General features: G+C 42.3%; 2 protein-coding genes across 3 annotated transcripts in view; one reads left to right on the forward strand and one right to left on the reverse strand.

Annotated features, from left to right (window-relative positions):
- Positions 1–2,325, forward strand: part of LOC137334578 (uncharacterized) — a 102,399-nt gene extending 100,074 nt beyond the window's left edge. Inside the window, exon 4 of the transcript XR_010966183.1 lies at positions 1,794–2,325. The gene's annotated coding sequence lies outside the window, so the exon portion shown is untranslated. The remainder of the gene's footprint in view (positions 1–1,793) is intronic.
- The window catches only part of tbk1 (TANK-binding kinase 1), a 53,165-nt gene that overhangs the window by 23,268 nt on the left and 6,000 nt on the right, over positions 1–23,897 (reverse strand). For both annotated transcript variants that reach the window (XM_067999354.1, XM_067999353.1), the window contains 9 exons: positions 17,866–17,995; positions 12,893–13,074; positions 10,917–11,077; positions 10,011–10,121; positions 8,326–8,505; positions 5,740–5,936; positions 2,588–2,646; positions 2,376–2,467; positions 474–575 (listed from right to left, as the gene is read on the reverse strand). In XM_067999354.1, the coding sequence (XP_067855455.1) occupies positions 474–575; positions 2,376–2,467; positions 2,588–2,646; positions 5,740–5,936; positions 8,326–8,505; positions 10,011–10,121; positions 10,917–11,077; positions 12,893–13,074; positions 17,866–17,995 (1,214 nt within the window). The remainder of the gene's footprint in view (positions 1–473; positions 576–2,375; positions 2,468–2,587; positions 2,647–5,739; positions 5,937–8,325; positions 8,506–10,010; positions 10,122–10,916; positions 11,078–12,892; positions 13,075–17,865; positions 17,996–23,897) is intronic.

Here is a 23,897-nt window from a genome sequence, read left to right on the forward strand (position 1 = left end):
AGTAACACTAATAAACATTGTGTAGTGATTAGGACAGTGACACCAATAAACATTGTGTAGTGATTCGGACAGTAACACCAATAAACAGTGTGCAGGGATTAGGACAGTAACACCAATAAACAGTGTGCAGGGATTAGGACAGTAACACCAATAAACAGTGTGTAGTGATTAGGACAGTAACACCAATAAACAGTGTGCAGGGATTAGGACAGTAACACCAATAAACAGTGTGCAGGGATTAGGACAGTAACACCAATACACAGTGTGCAGGGATTAGGACAGTAACACCAATAAACAGTGTGTAGTGATTAGGACAGTAACACCAATAAACAGTGTGTAGTGATTAGGACAGTAACACCAATAAACAGTGTGCAGGGATTAGGACAGTAACACCAATAAACATTGTGTCGTGATTAGGACAGTAACACCAATAAACAGTGTGCAGGGATTAGGACAGTAACACCAATACTCACAGATTTCTGGCTCTTTCAACGGTGGTAATGCAGAAATTTAGCTTCAGAATCACTTCAGTCTTTTTGTGCAAAGTTTCGCGATAACTGTCCATGATGATTCGACTAGAGGAGTGATTGTACGAGTTAGAATACAAGTCTTTTGGTAGAATACACACACATTATTGGCACTAAGTGATCCCACTCTTGCAAGGTTGTGGTTTGGGGTGGGGGGGGGGGGGTGGGGGGGGGGGGGGAGGAAAGAGGGGGCAGGTGGGCAGTTGGCTGGACAGAACTTGGGTCACTTTTTCTTTGTAATTCATGGCTGGAGGCAACGGAAGCTGTTAAAAGACTTCAAAGCACAACAGAGCGAGGTAGTGAAGCTATTGTTCTAGTTCAATGAGTCCATTCATCTGTTTCACCAATTCAATGGACTCAAAGTCCAATATTTCCCCAATGTTTGCATTAGCAAATGAGAGTCCATTGTTTTGGACACGTCAGAACTGATTAGATCGGAGAATGGGATTAGAGCCACAGTTTCCTCTTGCTCAGTCAATGCCTGGAGTAGGTCTGTAATTCTGCCACCTCACTGTTCTGGAGACCTCAACTTACAGAAAGAACATTCATTCTCTTCAAGGTGTTTCACTTACTGGTTACCTGAAGTGGCTTTTGAACCACCAACAACTTGCATTTCTAAATCGCTCGTGTGCCGAGACACGTCTCCAAGCTCTTCCTGGCTGGTGGACAAAGGGGAGATACCGAGCAGGAGGCAAAAAAAAAAAAGAGGTTGAGGTGGGTGAAAGCAGAATCAAAGGGAAAGGTCCTAAGGCGGCTTTGTAAGGCAAGGAGAGAGATGACAAAGCGTAAGTCCTGGGTAGAGGCGAGAACAAAGCGGGTGAAGGAGCTGCCGCTGATGGTGGAGTGGAGGAAGTGGGGAACAAGGAATAGATGGGATGTTCAGAGCCGAGCAGCTGGAAGAGATCTCCAAGATAGCAGAACTCAAAAGAGGAGGAGAACAGACACTGCCAAATTCTGCTTAATGGCCGGATCTTCCTCCTTGTAAAGACTGGTGGCAAGAAAAAGACGAGGACGAGCGGGAGGACTTTGAATGCTCGACAGCCCAAGATATGTACACATGTAACCGGACACTAGATTTTGTTTGTCTTTTGTTAAATCCCTTCCAGCCTTTTGAGCCTATGTTTTCTCTTCAATCTTGAGAACTTGGGACGGAATTCACACAATGTCAAGTTGTAGTCAAGTGGCAGGTGACAAAAGAATCAGAGTGGCCATCAGTGCCAGGAAACCCCTTCTCACCAATAACTGAAGTTTCTTTCTGTTTTTCAGGTAAATTTAGAAATGCCACAGTCATCAGTTTTTCTCTTGCAAAACAAAGTGACGATTGTAAAGCCAGGGACAGTTCATGGACATCCAATACAGTGGCTGCAACAAAAAACAGTTTCAGCAACTGTTCAAGAATACAGCAATCAAAAATTCTTGATCCACTATCGTACCTTCGAACCTCCTTATGTTTCCAAGTAGCACTTTCTGTCTTGCAAGGCAGAAATAAATAGTGCTAAACATCTAGAGCTATGAAAAATATTAAAAATTTATAGCGGGAACTGCTAAAGTGTCTCAAGAAACTAATCTCATGCTCCCAGTTTAGTGCCACATTTAAAAAAAAATTATGTTAATGAATGTAGTATAAATATCAATGATGTAGAAGTAGTCAAGGGAGGAAGAGTTGGTATACAATGCAGGGCATTGTTAAAATAATGCAACGGGAGGTCATGATGTGCTCTTACAATAACAGGGGTTCTGAAAGCTTTCCAAGAGAATGGCTCTGGTTTTGAATTCTTATATCTGGAAGAAAATTAATAAAGGCAAATTTGTACTATATTTTTGTAATAGAGAAAACAATTTACTCACATGGACCACCGAACACCCTTCCGCACCAATTCCTGATAATGCAAGAGTGAGGAGGCTATTTTCTGTGCTTGACAGACAACACCTTTAACATTCTAGGATAAAAAACACAGTATCCAATTTAACATTTTGTCTGTATTACTTGGTGGAGTATTAAAGTTTGCAGGTAGAAGGATTCCTTAATTATAGTAAAAAAAAAATTAAACAATCCTAACCTTTGTGCAGGAGGCATCAAGATCCAAATCGTAACGGGGATGTAACTTTGGCATTGAGGCTGTAATAGAAAACATTATTTTATTTTCAGTGTTTTGCAATTCTACAAAGAATTAACGTTTCAACAATTGCAATTTAATTGTGCGGTGAACAAAGAACATTTTCTGACTGCACGTGCTACAAAAAACTCACTTTAGTAATGGATGGTCACAGGTGAATACAGATATACATCGGGCCCCAATTTGGTTTATTACTACTAGAACTATAACTTGCACTTACAGAACACTTTTAACATAAAGAAACATACCAACGCCCTACACAGAGGCGCAAGAAAAAACAAATGCTGAGTCAAAGGAGGAAAGATTAGATGGGGTGACCCAAAGCTTGGTCAAAGAGGTGAATTTTAAGGAGGGTCTTAAAAGGAGGAGAGGCAGGGGAGTTTAGGGAGAGAATTCCAGAGCATGGGGCCTATGTGGATGAAAGCACGGCTGCCAATAATGGAGTGAAGGGTGGGGTGAGGGGTAGGCAAGAAGCTGAAGTCAGAGGAATGGAGATATTGGCCATTATAGAACCAAAAGTGACATGAGGATTGTAAAATGTCTGTTTCATCTCCATTTTTTATGTGTTGACTACATTATCCAAAATTAGTTTTGCCTCCTTCTTTGTTCAAATGGCTATCATATTGTGACGACTATAAGTGAGGTGTCCATCAGTAATAGTGGGGGAAGTGCGATAGCAACAAGGGTTGCCCCACAGTGGACATCCAACAGTGATGTAAACCTATAACGAAATAGCCAATGGTTTATACTGAGTTAACATTTGGTTAAATGGCCTTTTGGATATAAAGATGTATTTTATGCGGCTTCTAATGCCGTGGCAAACTAATTAATTTAACCTACAGTTACTAGTTTCTACAGTACAGGTCTAGATGTTAGTAGAGTTTAAATTTAGTCCCCCATTACAGTGGTTATAGTCAGAATGGTGATTTTGGCAGATACAAAAGGCTAAAGACGGAGGAAGCCCTAGAGGAGTACAAAAAGTGCAGGGGGATACTTAAAAAAGAAATTAGGAGATCAAGGAGGGGCCATGAAATAACACTGGCGAGCAAAATAAAGGAAAATCCTAAGATGTTTTATAAGTATATTAAGGGTAAGAGGATGACTAGGGAAAAAATAGGGCCCATTAGGGACAAAAATGGCAATGTGTGTGTGGAGCCGGCAGATGTAGGAGGGGTTCTAAATGAATTTTTTGCATCTGTTTTCATTATGGAGAAGGACGATGTAGACATAGAAATACGGCAGGGGGACTGTGATATACTCGAACATATTAACATCGAGCGGGAGGAGGTATTGGCAGTTTTAGCAGGCCTAAAAATGGATAAATCCCCAGGCCCGGACGAAATGTATCCCAGGCTACTGTGTGAGGCAAAGGAGGAGATTGCGGGGGCTCTGACACATATATTCAGAACCTCTCTGGCCACAGGGGATGTGCCAGAGGACTGGAGAACCGCTAATGTAATACCATTATTCAAGAAGGGGAGTAGGGAAAAACCGGGGAACTACAGGCCAGTGAGCCTAACATCAGTGGTAGGAAAATTATTGGAAAAAATTCTGAAGGACAAAATTAGTCTCCACTTGGAGAAGCAAGGATTAATCAGGGATAGTCAACATGGCTTTGTCAAGGGAAGATCATGTCTGACTAATTTGATTGAATTTTTTGAGGGGGTGACTAGGCGTGTGGATGAGGGTAACGCAGTGGATGTGGTGTACATGGATTTCAGTAAGGCCTTCGATAAAGTCCCCCACAGGAGACTGGTCAAGAAGGTACGAGCCCATGGAATCCAGGGTGCCTTGGCACTTTGGATACAAAACTGGCTTAGTGGCAGAAGGCAGAGGGTGATGGTCGAAGGTTGTTTTTGTGACTGGAAGCCTGTGGCCAGTGGGGTACCACAGGGATCGGTGCTGGGTCCCTTGCTGTTTGTGGTCTACATTAATGACTTGGATATGAATGTAAAAGGTATGATCAGTAAGTTCGCTGATGATACAAAAATTGGTAGGGTGGTAAATAGCGAGGAGGATAGCCTCAGTCTGCAGGACGATATAGATGGGTTGGTCAGATGGGCGGAACAGTGGCAAATGGAATTTAACCCGGAAAAGTGCGAGGTGATGCACTTTGGAGGGACTAACAAGGCAAGGGAATACACAATGAATGGGAGGACCCTAGGCAAGACAGAGGGTCAGAGGGATCTTGGTGTGCAAGTTCACAGATCCCTGAAGGCGGCGGAACAGGTAGATAAGGTGGTAAAGAAGGCATATGGGATACTTGCCTTTATTAGCCGAGGCATAGAATATAAGAGCAAGGAGGTTACGATGGAGCTGTATAAAACACTGGTTAGGCCACAGCTGGAGTACTGTGTGCAGTTCTGGTTGCCACACTACAGGAAGGATGTGATCGCTTTGGAGAGGGTGCAGAGGAGATTCACCAGGATGCTACCAGGGCTGGAGCGCTTCAGCTATGAAGAGAGACTGGGAAGATTGGGTTTGTTTTCCTTGGAGCAGAGGAGGCTGAGGGGGGAGATGATTGAGGTGTACAAAATTATGAGGGGCACAGATAGGATGGATACTAAGGAACTTTTTCCCTTCGTTGAGGGTTCTATAACAAGGGGACATAGATTCAAGGTAAAAGGCGGGAGGTTTAGAGGGGATTTGAGAAAGAACTTTTTCACCCAGAGGGTGGTTGGAGTCTGGAACTCACTGCCTGAAAGGGTTGTGGAGGCAGGAACCCTCACAACATTCAAGAAGCATTTGGATGAGCACTTGAAATGCCATAGCATACAAGGCTACGGACCAAATGCTGGAATATGGGATTAGAGTAGACAGGGCTGATGGCCGGCGCGGACACGATGGGCCGAAGGGCCTCTATCCGTGCTGTATGACTCTATGACTCTATGTATTTTTGTATTCATTCCAAGTTTTAAAATTTCCCTTAGTTATGCCACAGTTGATCATTCTTCCTTAACCTGAATTAGAGAAGCTTGTATAATGCTTAAAAAAAAGACACTAATTGGTTTTCAACTCCCGTTATTAAAAAGAAAACTTCTATAAACTGAGCTTTTGCCTAAAACATTTAGTAGAGCCAGCATCGATAAACATACGCTCCTGGAAGATCAATCCCACTGTATTCACCACTTCTCTGCTCACAAGTATCAGAGGGTTATCTTCAGACGTTTTAGGGAAATTGTGAGCTTGTATATTGGGTTCAAGCTCAAGTGGTCGGCCTTCAAAGATCAGTTCTTGAAGCTGGGGTGCAATCTCGGTCTGTTTATAGACCAAGTCATAAAATATGTGGACTCTGTGAAGAAAATGACAAAACTATTAAAAATATAATGAATTTAATTGCATGGCATAAGTCAAAAGTTAATCTACAGTTAATGTGGCAAAAGTAATGAGGCTAGCGTGAAGTAAGAATCCACATTACAAAAATGAGTTCAGTACTATATACTGTATTATAGCTATACTGTATATATGTGTACAGTATATAGCATCACCTGTATTAAACATCTTCTGTCTGTGCACACTTCATGTCTACAAAACCTCACCTCCTGTTGTCACGTTTTCTCTCAAATTCCTATGTCCATGTTTATAATGGAAGCTGCCTATGTAAACTTGTCCTGCAGCAATTACACCCTCCTGACAGTGGTGGCACTGTTGCACCCATTTTTGGATCTGCCAGCTCCTCAGCCTGTACTACAGAGAAACTCCAAAGAAATCTGCTTCTCAAATTGCTGCAAGTTTTGCTATTTAACTATTAAGAATAAGGACTTAATATAACTTTAAAATGAGGACTGAATAATATGGTCCAATTATTCCCCTGCCCACTAACCTTACTTCACCTGAACACAATACTGGGTCTCGGCTTTAATGTGGAAATCCACGGGACATCAACGAATACATTATATATTACTTATTATACAGACTATATTACACACATTATACCTAAAATATTTTTCAGGCAATGTAACCAAGAAGATAGATGAGGGCTGTGCAGTAGACGTGGTCTACATGGACTTCAGCAAAGCATTTGACAAGGTACCGCATGGTAGGTTGTTACATAAGGTTAAATCTCATGGGATCCAAGGTGAGGTAGCCAATTGGATACAAAATTGGCTTGACGACAGAAGACAGAGGGTGGTTGTAGAGGGTTGTTTTTCAAACTGGATGCCTGTGTCCAGCGGTGTGCCTCAGGGATCGGTGCTGGGTCCGCTGTTATTTGTTATTTATATTAATGATTTGGATGAGAATTTAGGAGGCATGGTTAGTAAGTTTGCAGATGACACCAAGATTGGTGGCATTGTGGACAGTGAAGAAGGTTATCTAGGATTGCAACGGGATCTTGATAAATTGGGCCAGTGGGCCGATGAATGGCAGATGGAGTTTAATTTAGATAAATGTGAGGTGATGCATTTTGGTAGATCGAATCGGGCCAGGACCTACTCCGTTAATGGTAGGGCGTTGGGGAGAGTTATAGAACAAAGAGATTGAGGAGTACAGATTCATAGCTCCTTGAAAGTGGAGTCACAGGTGGATAGGGTGGTGAAGAAGGCATTCGGCATGCTTGGTTTCATTGGTCAGAACATTGAATGCAGGAGTTGGGATGTCTTGTTGAAGTTGTACAGGGCATTGGTGAGGCCACACTTGGAGTACTGTGTACAGTTCTGGTCACCCTATTATAGAAAGGATATTATTAAACTAGAAAGAGTGCAGAAAAGATTTACTAGGATGCTACCGGGACTTGATGGTTTGACTTACAGGGAGAGGTTAGACAGACTGGGACTTTTTTCCCTGGAGAGTAGGAGGTTAAGGGGTGATCTTATAGAAGTCTATAAAATAATGAGGGGCATAGATAAGGTCGATAGTCAAAATCTTTTCCCAAAGGTAGGGGAGTCTCTAACGAGGGGGCATAGATTTAAGGTGAGAGGGGAGAGATACAAAAGGGTCCAGAGGGGCAATTTTTTCACTCAAAGGGTGGTGAGTGTCTGGAACGAGCTGCCAGAGGCAGTAGTAGAGGCGGGTACAATTTTGTCTTTTAAAAAGCATTTGGACAGTTACATGGGTAAGATGGGTATAGAGGGATATGGGCCAAGTGCAGGCAATTGGGACTAGATTAGTGGTATAAACTGGGCGACATGGACATGTTGGGCCGAAGGGCCTGTTTCCATGTTGTAACTTCTATGATTTTTTACTTACTATCATTTTAAAGAGCTCTTAAAAAAGTGGTCACATTTCTCAAAATTAATTACTTCAAAAAATCACCCTATGACACTATCTAATACCAATTCATACCATGAATTCTGTTCTAGCCATCTCTTGCTGTGGGAGGAGGGACAAGTTGGAAGGCAGACTTTTCCATAGTCACTATCGATCCAGCTTAGTAACTGGCCAGGAGTAAACACAGCTCAAGAAGGGCAAGCTGCTCAGTTTTTTTTTGCCGTCAACTTCTACTATCTAAATGGGTCGTTAACCATCGGCAGAGAGTCCGAGTAAATATTAATAGTGTACTTACTAATTGATTAAACTGTCAAGAAACATTTCCGTTTCTGTATTACAGCATTTTTTAAAGATTAAAAACACAGATCCCTTACAACTATGCTCCAGATAAGTGTGCAAAGAACTGTGAACAGAGTTCTATACTGGAAACTTGCAGTAACTACGGGATTTTCATACTTAAAAAATATACATACGTGTTGTAGGTTTGAATGTAAATCTTGTGTAGCATGACTTGCTGCAGAGAGAAGATGTGTATCACTATTCTGTGCAATACGTCATTGGTTTCTGCAAAGAACTGATCAAAACCCCAACACTTCTCCTGATCAGCTTCAAGGATGTTTGCCAGGATAGGCGTCAGCATAGACTGTAGGCCTCTATGGAGAGAAAGAGCAGTAAAATATCTTGCTGTTTCTAAACCAATTGCTTAAAAAAAAATGGAAAAACAACACATTTTTTTCAAATATTATTCCAAACCCCTTGCTAATTAAATGCCAATAGGAATCATGATTTAAATGATGTTTCAGACAATGGGGTTTCCTCCCCACAACATAATGATCCACGGTGATAGTGACCAAAATATGAAGACTTGCATTTATATAGTGCCTTTCATGAAACTCAGGATATCTCAAAGCGCTTTACAGCCAATGAAGTATTTTTTGAAATGGACTCATTGTGGTAATGTAGTCATGCAACTGAAGAGAATGAATCTGTGCAACAGGCAGGCCCGGAAAGGCTGACAGGGTTAGATGAAGTAGGGCACAGGAGGAGGCTCGAGTGGACCATAAACACCGGCATGGACCACTTGGGCCGAATGGCCTGTTTCTGTGCTGTAAATTCTATGGATAGTGAACTCATGATCTTCCACTGAAGTCTGCTTGTTAACTACTAGGACACCATTTGGTGATTCAGTGTAATATTTCACAAGTTAATTGGTCAATACCAAATGGCATCGCATTCTATTTGCAGAGTAATTGCAAACTGCAGTAGGTTACATCACAACGGCACTGTGTGAGTAACTTAAAGAAATACTCCAGCGAAGGCTCTTTGAGGAGCTCTGTATCTGTTCTGCGTGCAGTTTGTGCAGGTAAGCCTGTTGGCAGTTTCTACAATTTTAGGGGGAAATTTCATAGTTTTCCTTCAACATTTTTAACTCAATACAACAATAAAAAAATGCCAGTGAATTCAGAAAGGATACAGCACACATGTAATAAAGTGACTTAAAATCACTACAGTGGTGACAAGGGCAGACTGGCTGTCCTGAAAGGGCGGGGTTTCTTCGAGATTCTCACGGCAAAGGTGGGGAGGTTCACCAATAATAGTGCTTTGGAAACATGCAGGGGGGACACTAGGGAAATCTCCTGGTTTCCCAACTGGCTAGTCCGCCCCTGGGCGGTAGGGTTTTGAGGTGTTATCAGATGAGGGCATACACAAAAATGATCTAGACAATTTTAGCCATTGTTTGGGGGAGGGAATCCATCTGAGAAGCATGGTGGAGCAGCAGGATACAAAATTCAGCATTTGCAGAGGCCTGAGAGAATGTTGCATTTGAGCCCTTTGGCCAGAAACAGAGTAAAGCACAGAGATACCACAGGAGGGAAAAGGGGGAAGAAATGAACACCGTTTTAAAAAAAAAATCTTGTTATTTGTGCATTTCTCAGAAGACGGAATTTAGAACTAAACCGAGGTGATCTATTTTTCATCTCCATCTAAATATGGCCGGCACGAGCTCGATGGGCCAAATGGCCTCCTTCTGTGCTGTAACCATTCTATAATTCTATAAACCTAAAGCAACCATCAAAGTTCCAGTGATTACATAAATGCCCCCCTTATATTAAATCATATTCAACGCTACGCCAACATTTATCAAGAGCTAACTTACCTGGAAAGGTTGCAAGACATTGGTAAGTCGTGATGCCAAACTATTGGCCCATTTTCTGACTTCTGAACACCAGATATTGTTCCTGGGGGTTTTTCTGTGATTATTTTGTACCTAAAATACAATATAATTCAGCATAATTTAGAATTCTTTACAAAAGCAAAGCCGCAACTGTGCGCTCGCGATAGCCACAGTAGTTATACAGTCTTTAATGTCAGAAATATCCCAAGGCGCTGAGACTAGTAAAGAGAGGAGGAATGGGGGCGCGGGGAACCGAAGAGAGGAGGAATGGGGGGGGGCGGGGGGGAAAACTGAAGAGAGGAGGAATGGGGAAACAAGACAGTGTGGGATAGGATGTGGGTGGCAGGATTTAGGACAAGTTGCAGTTTATGTAGGGTGCAGCACAGGAATCAGCATGGAGAACATTGGAGGAGTCAAGCCTGGAAGTGACAAAGATGTGGATGAGGATGAGGCACGGGCTGAGGTGGGTGATGCTCCTGAGGTGTAACCATATGGTTTTGGAGATTACTCGATTATGGGATATTAGGCCACCTCCATCACACAAGTCCGTCCAACTCTGACTCTGACTCTGGGTTTCAATAAGGCCATGATCTACTCGAGCTTTGCTCTTCCAAACTCAACTATTTTAAAGCCATGTAACACATTCCCAGCTACTGGCTGCTGTCTCTGACAATGTTCAGTTTGATCTCAGCAATCAAGGATTCTGGTTAGTTCATTCATATTTTCAAAGTGATGTGAGAGCAGAGGAGAAATTGAGAATTTCTTTGAGAAGTAAAACCACATTGATATTGCAATGAATACTATCCATTTAACTCAACAATAAATAGCACCATCTGTGGAGAGAGCCACATAGTCACAATTGACGCAACATAAAAAATATGAACTTACATTACTTCCTTGTTCCTGCGGGGTCCCTCGAATGGTCTAAATGGGAGACTGCCAGTAGCTGCGTGGTAAAATGTGACTCCAATACTCCACAGATCAACAGTTGCACCATACATTTTCTGCTGAGGCTTTCTCAACACTGCTCGTTCATACATATCTGGATGCTAATCAGATTTAGTTACTTTTCTAGTCAGATGTTCTTGGCGAAATTAGAGAATACATTTACTGATAAAGGACAATAGCTCTTGTCTACCTTTGATGCCTGATTCCATAAATATTAATTTATCAATTGTTGAATTTATTTTTGCTTTGATATATAAATTCCACATTTAATTTCTTCAACAATCACAGAAAATTCATATGCTGAGTGCCAGGAAATACAATTCTTTATGTTCTCTAAAAGGCTCATCCTTTCCCTGAGGTTTAATAGCCAATTGGGCTATCCTGCAGCAGGAAATCATGGCAAATTAACAGCTGTTTCAAATGCCAGTTTCATCAGACAAGGAGAGCATCATTCTTGCTACAAGCAACATGACAATTAATCATAGGATGTTGAAATCTCAAAAGAATCAGCTTCAAGCTTCCATTAAAGCAACTCACACCAGGTTGTATGAAGCTAATTTCAAGTTAGATTAATATCGAGTGACAGATATTAGAGTCTTCCCCCACTTGTAATGTTTTCCTGTTGAGTCCAATCCCTGGAATAATGTAATATTGACTTGGATCTCAAAATTTGGCACTATACCATACGGGTACTGAAGTAAATGTTGGTATTTACAAAACCATATTTCTCATACAATCATAGAATGATACAGCACGGAAGGAGGCCATTCGGCCCATCATGTCTGTGCTGACTCTTAGAACGAGCTATCCAATTAGTCCCGCTCCTGTGCTCTTTCCCCAGAGCCCTGCAAATGTTTCCACTTCAAGTAGTTACCCAATTCCCTTTTGAAAGTTATTATTGAATCTGCTTCCACCACCCTTTCAGGCAGCGCATTCCAGATCATAACAACTCGCTGGGTAAAAAAAATGTTTCCTCATGTTGCCTCTGGCTCTTTTGCCAATCAAGTTAAATCTGTCTCCTCTGATTACCAACCCTGCTGCCACTGGAAACAGTTCCTCTTTATTTACTCTATCAAAACCCTTCGTGATTTTGAACACCTCTATCAAATCTCCCCTTAACCTTCTCTGCTCTAAGGAGAACAACCCCAGTTTCTCCAGTCGCTCCATGTAACTGAAGTCCCTCATCCTTGGTACCATTCTGGTAAATCTCCTCCACCACCTCCTCAGGGCAATTAGGGAGGGGCAATAACTCTAGCCTTGTCAAGTGATCACGTCCTGAGAGCAAATTTCAATTAAAAAATTATTTGTTGTCGATCAAATCCAATTAATAACTGAAATAAAAATAGAAAATGCTGGAAAGACTCAGGTCAAGCAGCATGTATTTATTTTTAAAATTGCCCCGCATACATTTTCACCCCTCCTTGGTGGAGTATAGTTCTACAAGTGCTAGTCACCCTCAGCACCTCATCTGGTGAGCCAGTGAACATCAGCAGACTATTGGATTGGAGGGAGCATCAGAAGCAAAAGCCAATCCGTCCTCTCCCAACATTCACATCCCTACTGCTGTTCCCAGAAGAGCTCAGCTCAGCACAAACCCAAGTTCCCAATCTGGGGAGACACCAAGGATAAGCTGTTCCATTTCTTTGCAGGAGCAGGGGGGAGGAAAAATCTGATCTGGATGGCTTCTTTTGGGAGGCCCGCTAATGAGAGCATTGGCAGGATCTACAAACTGGCCACATACCTGCCCTTCTTGATGGCGGAGGTACAGGACCAAGAATCTATGGTATCCCCAAAAAAAAGAACAGGCAAGTCTGACATAATGATGGAGGCTACGATTTGATCTTTGGTTTGGAATTCAACTGTTGACTCCAAAATATAAATACTTGAATTCTTAGAATACGAAGGCTGGTTCTTACTAAATACTCCTCAGTTCCATAAAGCGAGACAAACTGCTCATCATCCTCCAACTCTCTGGCTGCTCCAAAATCGGTGAGTTTGTAAACTGATTGTCCATCGTCCCCTATCACACGCATAATATTTCCCGGCTTGATGTCTCTGTGGACTATTCCATTCTCTCGCAGGTGGTTCATGCCGGCCACTGTTGGAAGAGCATTGAGATTCAAGTCAAGTTCATAAGCAGAGATTGGAATCTGCGGTCAGCATCACCACACACATATTGATATCAAAGAGGTTTACTGTTTCCCTCGCTGGAAAGTCTAGGACTAGGGGGGCCATAATCTCAAGGGGGTCGGCCATTTAGGACCGAGATGAGGAAAAATTTCTTCACTCAGAGGGTTGTGAATCTTTGGAATTCTCTACCCCAGAGGGCTGTTCAGTCATTGAATATATTCAGATCGATAGATTTTTGGACACTAAGGGAAACAAGGGATATGGGGATAGGGCGGGAAAGCGGGTTTAAGGTGGAAGATCAGCCATGATCTCACTGAATGGCGGAACAGGCTCGAGGGGCCGTATGGCCTACTCCTGCTCCTATTTCTTATGTTCACTGTACAAGTTTAAATTTTTAAAATAGAACCACTTTCTCTCTCAATGGTTTCACAGCAGCTCCTGCAAGCAGGCCTTGTCTCCTCTGATGCTGAAGCTGTCTCTTTTTCAACAATCTTTCCTTTACAGGGTTATATGAACCAAGGATAAACGATAACCCTGACTGGAGTAAATGCAGTCTTGCACCACACTCACTTCGAATTAAAGCATATTAAACTCATCAGATTTTGGAAGCCAACAGCTTTTTTTTTTAAGCAATCAAAAAGGGATATGAAGCACAAAAGTTTGGTAAATATAAAAAGGCACAATATAAATATAGGGGAGAAGTTTTGTAGTTAGTCAAACACCCATCATAAGATCATCTTGTTCAGTAACAATAAATCCCTAGTCTCTCTCTGTCCTATTATTGCTTACATACACTTACTTTACGATGCAGGTTTTCCTGTACCTCCACGAACTTGACCGCCCGTTCTGAGGCTCGAACCCACAGCAATACTTTTGGTCAGAATAACTTACTCCAAAGCTGTGTTTTTAAGACAGCTGCGTGACAGAATTACTAGAGTTTAGCCTGCGATGGTAGGCAACCTAGCTTGCTGAATATTTTATTTATATATATATTTTAAAAAAGCAATGGGATTTCAATGCCAGAGGTAAAATCTCCAATCCTGAGGCATACATGGAATAGAATGAAACAGCACAGAAACAGGCCATCAGGCCCAACTGGTCCATGTCGGTGTTGATGCTCCACACCAGTTTCCTCCCTACTTCATGTCACCCCATCAGCATATCCTTCTATTTCTTTCTCCCTCAAGTGTTCATTTAGCTTCCCCTTAAATGCATCTGTACTAGTCGCCTCAACTACTCCTTGTGGTAGTGAGTTCCACATTCTAACCACTCTCTGGGTAAAGAGGTTTCTCCTGAATTCCCGATTGGATTTATTAGTGACTCTCTTATATTTATGGCCCATATTTCCCTGCAAGTAAAAACATTTTCTCTACATCTACCCTATCATTATCTTAAAGACCTCTATCAAGTCACCCCCTCAGTCTTCTCTTTTCTAGAGAAAAGAGCCCCAGTCTGCTCAATCTTTCCTGATAGGTATAATTTCTCAGTTCTGGTATCATCCTGGTAAATCTTTTTTGTACCCTCTCCAATGCCTCGATATCCTTTTTATAATATGGAGACCAGAACTGTGCACAATACTCCAAGTGTGGTCTAACCAAGGTTCTTTACAAGTTTAACATAACGTCTCTGCTTTTCAACTCTATCCATCTAGAAATGAACCCCAGTGCTTTGTTTGCTTTTTTTATGGCTTTATTAACCTGTGTCATCACTTTTAGTGATTTGTGCATCTGTACCCCCAGGTCCCTCTGCTCCTCTACCCCATTTAGACTCTTATTACATAAGCAGTACATGGCCCTCCCATTCTTCCTACCAAAATGTAATACCTCACACTTATCTATACATATCAAGAAGGGCACAAGTTTGACTCCCTCTGTGCTGAGGTGGTTGATTACAGTCATGGCAGCAGTAGGATTAGGGTTAGGGTTAGAATAGAATCATAGAAGTTTACAACATGGAAACAGGCCCTTCGGCCCAACATGTCCATGTCGCCCAGTTTATACCACTAAGCTCGTCCCAATTGCCTGCACTTGGCCCATATCCCTCTATACCCATCTTACTCATGTAACTGTCCAAATGCTTTTTAAAAGACAAAATTGTACCCGCCTCTACTACTGCCTCTGGCAGCTCGTTCCAGACACTCACCACCCTTTGAGTGAAAAAATTGCCCCTCTGGACCCTTTTGTATCTCTCCCCTCTCACCTTAAATCTATGCCCCCTCGTTATAGACTCCCCTACCTTTGGGAAAAGATTTTGACTATCTACCTTATCTATGCCCCTCATTATTTTATAGACTTCTATAAGATCACCCCTTAACCTCCTACTCTCCAGGGAAAAAAGTCTCAGTCGATCCAACCTCTCCCTATAAGTCAAACCATCAAGTCCCGGTAGCACCCTAGTAAATCTTTTCTGCACTCTTTCCAGTTTAATAATATCCTTTCTATAATAGGGTGACCAGAACTGTACACAGTATTCCAAGTGTGGCCTTACTAATGTCTTGTACAACTTCAACAAGACATCCCAACTCCTGTATTCAATGTTCTGACCAATGAAACCAAGCATGCCGAATGCCTTCTTCACCACCCTATCCACCTGCGACTCCACTTTCAAGGAGCTATGAACCTGTACTCCTAGATCTCTTTGTTCTATAACTCTCCCCAACGCCCTACCATTAACGGAGTAGGTCCTGGCCCGATTCGATCTACCAAAATGCATCACCTCACATTTATCTAAATTAAACTCCATCTGCCATTCATCGGCCCACTGGCCCAATTTATCAAGATCCCGTTGCAATCCCAGATAACCTTCTTCACATTCCACAATGCCACCAATCTTGGTGTCATCTGCAAACTTACTAACCATGCCTCCTAAATTCTCATCCAAATCATTAATATAAATAACAAATAACAGCGGACCCAGCACCCATCCCTGAGGCACACCGCTGGTCACAGGCCTCCAGTTTGAAAAACAACCCTCTACAACCACCCTCTGTCTTCTGTCGTCAATCCAATTTTGTATCCAATTGGCTACCTCACCTTGGATCCCGTGAGATTTAACCTTATATAACAACCTACCATGCGGTACCTTGTCAAAGGCTTTGCTAAAGTCCATGTAGACCACGTCTACTGCACAGCCCTCATCTATCTTCTTGGTTACCCCTTCAAAAAACTCAATCAAATTCGTGAGACATGATTTTCCACTCACAAAACCACGCTGACTGTTCCTAATCAGTCCCTGCCTCTCCAAATGCCTGTAGATCCTGTCTCTCAGAATACCCTCTAACAACTTACCCACTACAGATGTCAGGCTCACCGGTCTGTAGTTCCCAGGCTTTTCCCTGCCGCCCTTCTTAAACAAAGGCACAACATTTGCTACCCTCCAATCTTCAGGCACCTCACCTGTTGCTGTCGATGATTCAAATATCTCTGCTAGGGGACCCGCAATTTCCTCCCTAACCTCCCATAACGTCCTGCGATACATTTCATCAGGTCCCGGAGATTTATCTACCTTGATGCGTGTTAAGACTTCCAGCACCTCCCTCTCTAATATGTACACTCCTCAAGACATCACTATTTATTTCCCCAAGTTCCCTAACATCCATGCCTTTCTCAACCGTAAATACCGATGTGAAATGTTCATTTAGGATCTCACCCATCTCTTGTGGTTCCGCACATAGATGACCTCGTTGATCCTTAAGAGGCCCTACTCTCTCCCTAGTTACCCTTTTGCCCTTTATGTATTTGTAGAAGCTCTTTGGATTCTCCTTTGCCTTATCTGCCAAAGCAATCTCATGTCCCCTTTTTGCCCTCCTGATTTCTCTCTTAACTCTACTCCGGCAATCTCTATACTCTTCAAGGGATCCACTTGATCCCAGCTGCCTATGCATGTCATATGCCTCCTTCTTATTTTTGACTAGGGCCTCAATCTCCCGAGTCATCCAAGGTTCCCTACTTCTACCAGCCTTGCCCTTCACTTTATAAGGAATGTGCTTACCCTGAACCCTGGTTAACACACTTTTGAAAGCCTCCCACTTACCAGACGTCCCTTTGCCTGCCAACAGACTCTCCCAATCAACTTCTGATAGTTCCTGTCTAATACCATCAAAATTGGCCTTTCCCCAATTTAGAATTTTAACTTTTGGGCCAGGCCTATCATTCTCCACAGCTATCTTAAAACTAATGGAATTATGATCACTGGTCCCAAAGTGATCCCTCACTAACACTTCTGTCACCTGCCCTTCCTTATTTCCCCAAGAGGAGGTCAAGTTTTGCCCCCTCTCTAGTCGGGCCATCCACATACTGAATGAGAAATTCCTCCTGAATACACTCAACAAATTTCTCTCCATCCAAGCCCCTAATGCTATGGCTGTCCCAGTCAATGTTGGGAAAGTTAAAGTCCCCTACTATTACCACCCTATTTTTCTTGCAGCTGTCTGTAATCTCCTTACATATTTGCTCCTCAATTTCCCGTTGACTATTTGGGGGTCTGTTGTACAATCCTATCAAAGTGATCTCTCCCTTCTTGTCAGTGCTACAATCGGCCAGTGATTGCTATACAGTGACCCCCTCCCTCCCCCCCCACCCTTGGCTGAAGTGCACATGGGCAACGGATGAGGACAATATTAGATTCGACAGGCAGCATTCAGAGTCAAGGGTCGCATGTGAATTATTTGATGAGATACAGAAGAATGATTGCGGAATCAAGCCTCAGTGAGCATTCATTCAAACCAAAAAAAAATATAGACAAATCATCTGGAACATACCCACATCTCGCAACACTATCAGGAATTCAGATTCCGGTAGGCCAAATGCATTTCCTGCCTCTTCCAGAACAGTGTACAGGCTTCCACGTGAACAAAACTCCATAACAAGTACTTTATTTCTGGTGGTGGTCTAAACATAAGAAAACACAAAATAGAACATTTTATAGCCAACAGGTCAGAATATTCTGCGCTCAAAAAATCTTAGCATGGAGCTACGCGGGTAGATTCTCCGGGACCTCGCACAAGTGCATCGGAAAATGGCGGAGAACGGGCCCGTGACTTTCTGACATCCGCTTGTGGCAACTGAGGATCCTCACCAGGCATGAGCACGTGGCAAATCAGCCCTTTATTGTACATACGAACATTCGAATTAAGAGCAGGAGTAGGCCATTTGACCTCTCGAGCCTGCTCTGCCATTTGATAAGATCATGGCTGATCCGATTGTGACCTCAACCCTATTTTCCGTCTACCTACTATAACCTTTGACTCGCTTGTTAATCACGAATCTATCTAACTCAGCCTTAAAAATATTCAATGACCCTGCCTCTACCGCTCTCTGGAGAAGGGAGTTCCACAGACTCACGACCCTCAGAGAAAAAATTTCTCCTCATCTCCGTCTTAAATAGGAGACCCTTTATTTTTAATCTGTGGCCCCTAGTTCTAGCCTCTCCCACAAGGGGAAACATCCTCTCAGCATCTACCCCTTCAACTCCCCTCAGGATCTTATATGTTTCAATAAGATCACCTCTCATTCTTCTAAACTCCAGTGTATACAGGCCTAACTTATCCAACCTTTCCTCATAAGATAACCCCCCTCATCCCAGGAATCAGTCAAGTGAACCTTCTCTGAATCGCCTCTAAAGCAATTATTTCCTTTCTTAAATAAGGAAACCAAAACTACACACAGTATTCTAGATGTGGTCTCACCAATACCCTGTACAACTGTAGCAAAACATCTCTACTTTTATATTCTATTCCCCTTGCAATAAATGACAACATTCCATTTGCCTTCCTGATCACTTGCTGTACCTGCATACTAACTTTTTGAGATTCATGTACTAGGACACCCAGTTCCCTCTGTACCTCAGAGTTCTGCAATCGCTCTCCATTTAAAAATACAGCTTTTCTATTCCTCCTGCCAAAGTGGACAAGTTCACATTTTCCCACATTATACTCCATCGGCCAAATTTTTGCCCACTCACTTAACCTATCTATATTCCTTTGCAGACTCCTTATGTCCTCTTCACAACTTACTTTCCTACCTACCTTTGTGTCATCAGCAAATTTAGCAACTATACATTCGGTCCCTTCATCCAAATCATTGATATAGATTGTAAATAGTTGAGGCCCAAGCACTGATCCCTGTGGCACTCCACTCGTTACATCTTGCCAACCTTAAAATGACCCATTTATGCCTACTCTCTGTCTCCTGTTAGCTAACCAATCCTTTATCCATGCTAATATGTTACCCCCTACACCATGAGCTCTTATTTTGTGTAGTAGTCTTTGATGTGGCACCTTGTCAAATGCCTTCTGGAAATCCAAGTGCACCGCATCCATAGGATCCCCTTTATCCATGTTGCTTGTTACTTCCTCAAAAGAACTCTAATAAATTAGTCAAACACGATTTCCCTTTCACAAAGCCGTGTTGACTCTGCCTGATTGCATTGAGATTTTCTAAGTGCCCTGCTATAACCTCCTTAATAATAGATTCTAGCATTTTCCCTATGACAGTGTAGTTAGGCCCAACGATTACCACAACAAAGGAAGCTGAGCAAAACACATCCTGGGACACATGCCTGGGAAATAGTGAATCACACAAAAAAAATCAAAGCAGGAATAAATTGGGATAATAAATATTGATGATAGAGATTGCTGAATGTGAACACTGAGGCTTGTGCAAAGACGAGGGGGGGTGGGCATCTAGTTAGTGAAATCCCAGAATTTTTCTTTTTGAAATGTACACATTGGGAAGAGTTTAAAATGTTGGTAATCGAATGAAAAATACTGGATGACCTTCAAGAGAACTAGAAATCACGAAGTTACAAAAACAGGTACATCTTTATAAGGGGACACAAGCAGCTGTTGAAAATATTGATATTGTTGAAGCAATGGAAACGGTTGTAGCAAAAGATGGAGCCAAGCAAGTATAGAATGGTTTGCAAAGGTAGGTCTATCATGCTAAGCGGAGGATAGGATTGCTGCAAGGGAGGCTACAACAGCGACTGAAAGGGTGGATCAAACAGAGGCTGAAGAAATGGCACAAGAAATAGGAACATAAATACATAAGGAGCAAAGTAATGATTGGCAGCTAGCAACCATCAGCTCAGGATGAAGAGATGGACAGAGGAAAGTAACCCAGTCCGCAGAAAGAAACGGGATAATCAACATTGCCAACATTGCACAATTTAAGTGGGCTGAGCCTGGACCAGCAGGGAGAAGTGAAAGGACAGCTTCATACAGGCAACCAATAACTGTACAACACAACATACAGACATTTCATAATTAAAATGTGTATTTATATAGCGCCTTTCGCATCTTCAGGGAGTTCCAAAGCGTTTCACAGCCAATGAAGTACTTTTAAAGCGTAGTCACTGTTGTAATGTAGGAAATGCAGCAGCCAATTTGTGCACAGCAAGATCCCACAAACAGCAATGAAATAAATGACAAGATAATCTGTTTTCCAGTGATGTTGGTTGCGGAATAAATGTTGGCCAGGACATTGCGAGAACATCCCTACTGTTCTTCGAATAGCAGCCATGGGATTGTTTACATTCACCCGAAGGGACAGATGGGACCTTAACTTAACACCTCATTTGGAAGACAACACCTCCAACTCCTTGGCTTTTATGACCCCTGTAATCGTTAGGCTTTTGTGATAGTTCATTTTGATGTCATAACAAAATGTCATAGCAATACAATTATGTAGGAAGGGCAAGCTCTGGAGCTATGTGAGAAGTACATGAAAATGATACAATTGAAAAAGAAAAAAAGATACAAAACAATGTCTATTATCCTTGCTCTTGATTGTGCCCACAGGAATCATTGTGGAGATAATGGGAGACCTGCGGGAGTCAGGGCTATCCATCATTCACCATCTGTTGGCTAATCAGCTGGTGTTATAGTCAACACACATTCTACTCAATGGCACAAAAGCTTGTTTAAACACACAGGCACTCCAATGATCTTGAAGTGGCAGCTCTGCTGAGATCAGCACTGAAGAGATTAGTCCTGGGATCAGTGGGGGGAGAGCACATTCATCCTTTGGCAGCTGGGAAGGACTGTGATTGCTTTTTCATAGAATCAAAGAGCACAGAAGGGGGCCATCAGGCCCATCGTGCCTGTGCCGGTTCTTAAAGAGCTATCCAATTAGTCCCACTCCCCTGCTCTTTCCCCATAGCCCTGCAAATTTTTCCTTTTCAAGTATATATCCAATTCCCTTTTGAAAGTTACTACTGAATCTGCTTCCAACACCCTTTCAGGCAGTGCATTCCAGATCATAACAACTCACTGTTTAAAAAAAGATTTCTCATTTCCCCTCTGGTTATTTTGCCAATTATCTGAAATCTGTGTCCTCTGGTTACTGACCCTCCTGCCAGTGGAAACAGTTTCTCCTTATTTACTCTATCGAAACCCCTCATAATTTTGCACACCTCTATTAAATCTCCCCTGTTCTTAAGGAGAACAATCTCGGCTTCCTAGTCCTTTTTTCTGGTTGGGGGGGGGGGGGGGGGGAAACGCATTGTCAGCCGGCAGTCTTGGGTCCAGCAGCTGGAATTATGAACAGATGGGCAGGGAGCTTCAAGCCAGCAGTCCAGCCGTTCTAGTGGCAGAGCTGAACAACAGAGGGGAGTACTGCTCCGGAAATCTCAATGAATGATCCACCAAGTTACATTATCCACCAATGGGTCCTCTCCATTATGGAAGATAATTGACATTTGAGTTTAAATTTACAAACATGGTTCAATGATACTAAAACTATTCTCACATAATGATACAGACTGTATCACTTTTACTTTCACTGCAGTCAGTTTCACATTTATGGCCAGGAAGTCATTACGAAGTGTAAAGGGGAGAAATAATTTTATGTAACTTTGTAAAATAATCATGCACTGTGGCATGCCTAGTAAACAGTGTGAAATGTTGAGAACCTTTTTAAAACAGGCACTGCACATAATATCTTTTTCACCTGATTTGCGATGACAAGCATAATTGAATAGAACGTGAGAAAACAGACATTGAAAGGGGCTCAAAGCTCATGCATTTTCATCATCTCAAAATGCAGCTCATAAAAAAAAATACACATGCACAAAGGGGGCAAAGAACATAGGAACAGGAGTAGGCCATTCAGCCCCTCGTGCCCGCTCCGCCATTTGATAAGATCATGGCTGATCTGTGATCTAACTCCATATACCTGCCTTTGGCCCATATCCCTTAATACCTTTGGTTGCCAAAAAGCTATCTATCTCAGATTTAAATTTAGCAATTGCGCTAGTATCAATTGCCGTTTGCGGAAGAGAGTTCCAAACTTCTACCACCCTTTGTGTGTAGAAATGTTTTCTAATCTCATTCCTGAAATGTCTGGCTCTAATTTTTAGACTGTGCCCCCTACTCCTAGAATCCCCAACCAGTGGAAATGGTTTCTCTCTATCCAGCCTATCCGTTCCCCTTAATATCTTATAAACTTCGATCAGATCACCCCTTAACCTTCGAAACTCCAGAGAATACAACCCCAATTTGTGTAATCTCTCCTCGTAACTTAATCCTTGAAGTCCGGGTATCATTCTAGTAAACCTACGCTGCGCTCCCTCCAAGGCCAATATGTCCTTCCGAAGGTGCGGTGCCCAGAACTGCTCACAGTACTCCAGGTGCGGTCTAACCAGGGTTTTGTATAGCTGCAGCATAACTTCTGCTCCCTTGTACTCCAATCCCCTAGATATAAAGGCCAGCATTCCATTAGCCTTCTTGATTATTTTCTGCACCTGTTCATGACACTTCAATGATCTATATACCTGTACCCCTAAGTCCCTTTGGACATCCACTGTTTTTAACTTTTTACCATTTAGAAAGTACCCTGTTCTATCTTTTTTTGATCCAAAGTGGATGACCTCACATTTGTCTACATTGAATTCCATCTGCCACAGTTTTGCCCATTCAATATCGCTTTGTAATTTTATGTTTCCATTGTAAGCAGTTACAATGCCACCAATCTTTGTGTCATCGGCAAACTTAGATATGAGACTTTCTATGCCTTCATCTAAGTCGTTAATAAATATTGTGAATAATTGAGGCCCCAAGACAGATCCCTGCGGGACTCCACTAGTCACATCCTGCCAATGTGACTACTTATCCATTATCCCTACTCTCTGTCGCCTTTCACTCAGCCAATTTCCTAACCAAGTCCGTACTTTTCCCTCGATTCCATGGGCTTCTATCTTAGCTAACAGTCTCTTATGTGGGACCTTATCAAATGCCTTCTGGAAGTCCATATAAATAACATCCATTAACATTCCCCTGTCCACTACTTTAGTCACCTCTTCAAAAAATTCAATCAGGTTTGTCAGGCACGACCTACCTTTCACAAATCCATGCTGGCTGTCTCTGATTAACTGTAAATTCTCGAGGTGTTCAGTCACCCCATCCTTAATTATAGACTCCAGCAATTTCCCCACAACAGATGTCAGGCTAACTGGTCTATAATTCCCCGGTTTCCCTCTCTCTCCTTTCTTAAAAAGCGGAGTGACGTGCAATTTTCCAATCGAGAGGGACAGTTCCTGAATCTAGAGAACTTTGAAAGATTATAGTTAGGGCATCTGCAATGTGCTCACCTACTTCCTTTAAAACCCTGGGATGGAAACCATCTGGTCCTGGGGATTTGTCACTCTTTAGTGCTATTATTTTCTTCATTACTGTTGCTTTACTTATGTTAATTTTATCGAGTCCCTGTCCCCGATTCAATATTAGTTTTATTGGGATTTCTGGCATGCTATCCTCTTTTTCTACTGTAAATACTGACGCAAAGTAATTATTCA

Source organism: Heptranchias perlo, chromosome 18, assembly GCF_035084215.1.
Source record: "Heptranchias perlo isolate sHepPer1 chromosome 18, sHepPer1.hap1, whole genome shotgun sequence".
Taxonomy (NCBI): Eukaryota; Metazoa; Chordata; class Chondrichthyes; order Hexanchiformes; family Hexanchidae; genus Heptranchias; species Heptranchias perlo.